Source organism: Limulus polyphemus, unplaced genomic scaffold, assembly GCF_000517525.1.
Source record: "Limulus polyphemus unplaced genomic scaffold, Limulus_polyphemus-2.1.2 Scaffold4215, whole genome shotgun sequence".
In the NCBI taxonomy this organism is placed as follows: Eukaryota; Metazoa; Arthropoda; class Merostomata; order Xiphosura; family Limulidae; genus Limulus; species Limulus polyphemus.
The window spans coordinates 3198-6401 of NW_013669825.1; the positions used below are offsets into that span (position 1 = coordinate 3198).

The 3204-nt window shown below is 30.4% G+C and overlaps 1 protein-coding gene across 1 annotated transcript in view; it reads right to left on the minus strand.

The window, feature by feature from the left end:
* Positions 1-302: 302 nt before the first annotated feature.
* The window catches only part of LOC106470783 (myb-like protein P), a gene marked incomplete at its 3' end in the record, with an annotated part of 74713 nt that continues 71811 nt past the window's right edge, over positions 303-3204 (minus strand). The window contains exon 5 of the mRNA XM_013931349.2: positions 303-581. Coding sequence (XP_013786803.1) covers positions 303-581 — 279 coding nt within the window. The remainder of the gene's footprint in view (positions 582-3204) is intronic.

The window sequence follows — 3204 nt, forward strand, 5'->3', positions numbered from 1 at the left end:
GTTTGCATGATGTGGTGGTATGTGCAGTTATTAAGAATGATTTTAAATTTATTTGGATAAATACACCATATGTGGATATAAAAAGCTATATTTAATTTGATTTTGAAGTGTTTTAGGGGTGAAGGGTGAGCTTGGATGGTCTTATTTTATCTTCCTTTTTGTTATTTTAAAATACTGAAAAAGAACAAAAAAAAAGGATTTGCAGACAACTGACACTCATAACAAGATAGAAGAAAAAAAAGTACACTTTCATATGCTAAAGTTATATACAAATCCAGACTGTATACAAATAAAATTAATACCTTTTCCTTGTTTGAAATGTCTGTTTTTTGGTCTTTTTCTTTAACTGATGATTGCCAAGGTGTACTTTCTTTTTGAAATGGGATTTCTGTATCATGGTCACTCCCTAGACTTTCCTGGTCACTAGCTGTTTCATTCATAAAACAAATCTGGAGGTTCATCCCACTCTGCAATCTGGTTGAAAGACTAGGTTTTTTAGTGACTCTTTCTCCACAGTAGTAATCCTCACTATCCGAGTCCATAGCAAGCTTTCTACGAATTTCTTCTCGGTCATGCTGCCGCTACAAAACAAGATAAGTTGTATAAATGACATAACTAACTTGTTCTTTTTATCATTTTGACATTATACATTAACTGGGATAAAGTTTAATTATCTAAGTTTCAAGTAAAAGTTCAGTAGAAGTTTGCTGATTGTTTAACCTAGGCTTCATCTGAATGATTAGAAGTTTCTTCTTCACCCATAACTGTAGCTCACACTGTGGTAATTCAAACTATCACATAGTTTTCAGTAGATATGTGCTACTTAACTTTTACTCACAATTTAGGTATTGAACTTTATTTAAACTTTCACAATCTACTGTGTAATATTGAATGGAATAGTTCTGAAATTATCTTAATAAAGACATTACATTTGCAATATCCATATTTATGAACACAAGTAACCTATTCACAAATGATATCATTCTTCACATTAAGATTCTCAACTCATGTCCAAAAAATCCTACACTCATAGCTATGACAGTGCTTATCTTTTCTATTATAATAAACACACACATATTAATGCTTAACAATAACTAAAATTTCAAACATTTAAGTTTCACTTTTGAAGCATCTAAAGCACAGACTTCTGCAGAACATATAAAATTATACTTGTGAAATACAATCAATGTTATAAAAAAGTGTTAAACTATGTAAGTAGTGGTTATTTGATTTTTTAATACAATAAATTGCATTAAGAAAGATAAAGCTTAAATAAGTAGATTAAAAAAAATTGTAAAGAACATTTTCATCTACAGTGTAGTGAAATGAATTTACAAAAATGAACAGTTTTGTAAGTAACATTGTTAAGTAGGTTATTGTCAAAAATTTTCATTTACCTCAACTCAAAATAGATCCACAATAATACATACCAATTACATCACCAAAACCTTTAGTTGCAAATAAAAACTCAAACACAAGTCACACATTAATAGCCATCATTACATGTAGCACATTAAAACCTATACTATGAACTTCTAAATTATTTTTTGACAAACATATTTAGAATTATATGCATGCAAGAAAAAACAACAACTTAAATTTCAAAATAAATCGTTTATGCACAAAAATATAAAATAAAAAGTTTAATCATGCTTATCAAGATACGTGGTAGTATGCTGCACAGCTAAAACAACCTGCAGGACACACTGTGTATTACTAACAGGAGTGATAGTTTAGCAATTTTCCACCTTCTGTAGCTCAGACTGTGGTAATTCAAACTATCACATATTTTCATAGATATGTGCTACTGGAAAGTTACTTCATATACCAAATTTCAAGATAATCCATTACTAAATATACGAGATATAAAATCACCAATTTTGATTTAATTTTTTCCTTTGCACTGAAAGTATGGAAAATATATTTGATAGAAAAACATACTTAACTTTTCTGGATTTTTTTCAAATTTAGTATTCAAATAGATCTTTACAACCTACAATTGGGTGTCAAATTTGGTTTAAATATAAGGCACATGTACAAAGTAATTCAACAAAAACTGCTCAAATATGACCAAACTTTTTGCACATGCCTACGCAAAAAGTCACATGAGCTATCAGTCTGAAAGTTTTACTACAGCTTCACCAAAGAGTAAAAGTGGACCATATTTAGTTTTTAGTCATTTGGATTAACCCTTTCACTACGGTTGGGACAAATGTTTCCCATTGCCATTCAAAATTGCCATGCATGATGTATGGGAGTAAAATGAGTTAGAAAGTATTTATTTGCATCTCACCTAATGTTGATATATGGTTTCCCTCAATGTTTTCTACTCAGCCCTTCATTAATCAACAAGATGCCCAAGCTGAATATACAACAACTGCGATCCAACCGTGTCCTCATTGCTAAAGCCACAAGTAGTAACCCTAATTACTATATAAATATGCTTGATAGCTTGATTCGGATAGTTTAGAAGATAGTGAAAGTAAGTCAAGTGGTGTTCAAATACGTGATAATGAAGAGGCAAGGAGACCAGAGGATGCTAACTCTCCATTTAGTGATGATAGTCAAGATAACGTACCTTGACCCAGCAGAAGAAGGTGTAAATAGCATTGAGAATGGGAACATTTGTCCTAGTCGCAGAGTGAGGGGGTGGGAGCACTGAGAAATATACGTCCCAGTCGCAGTAAATGGGTTAAACACAATTAATTTAAAGCAGCTAAACTACAAAGTGAAAGGATGTGCAGATACATAAGTATTGGTTAGGCCAAGCAAACAACTAGCTTATGCAAAATATCAGTTTTTTTTTCTATTAAGTCTTAAGGTTTGTTAAGCAATGTTTTTCTCATGTTGCCTACCCAACATGTAAAGTAATTTTCATTTTAAGATTAAAAATACTTTTATCCATGATAAAATGTTCAAATTTCACCTGCAAAATCTTTATAACATCTAGATAGTTATTAAATGTTTCTTAAGAAAACTATATTTTATCTGATATTTTCACTAACAAATCTCTGTACAGGTTTGGTCAATTTGACCAATCCTCTTGTAACCACCACAAAAATTTAGGAAATAAATATAAATTATGTCTTTTTCATTCTAGAATGACTACAAATTATACCATGAAAACACAAATGTTTAGACTAAATAACTTAAATCTCATAACATTATACATTTATATATATTTATCATTATCATATTATATTG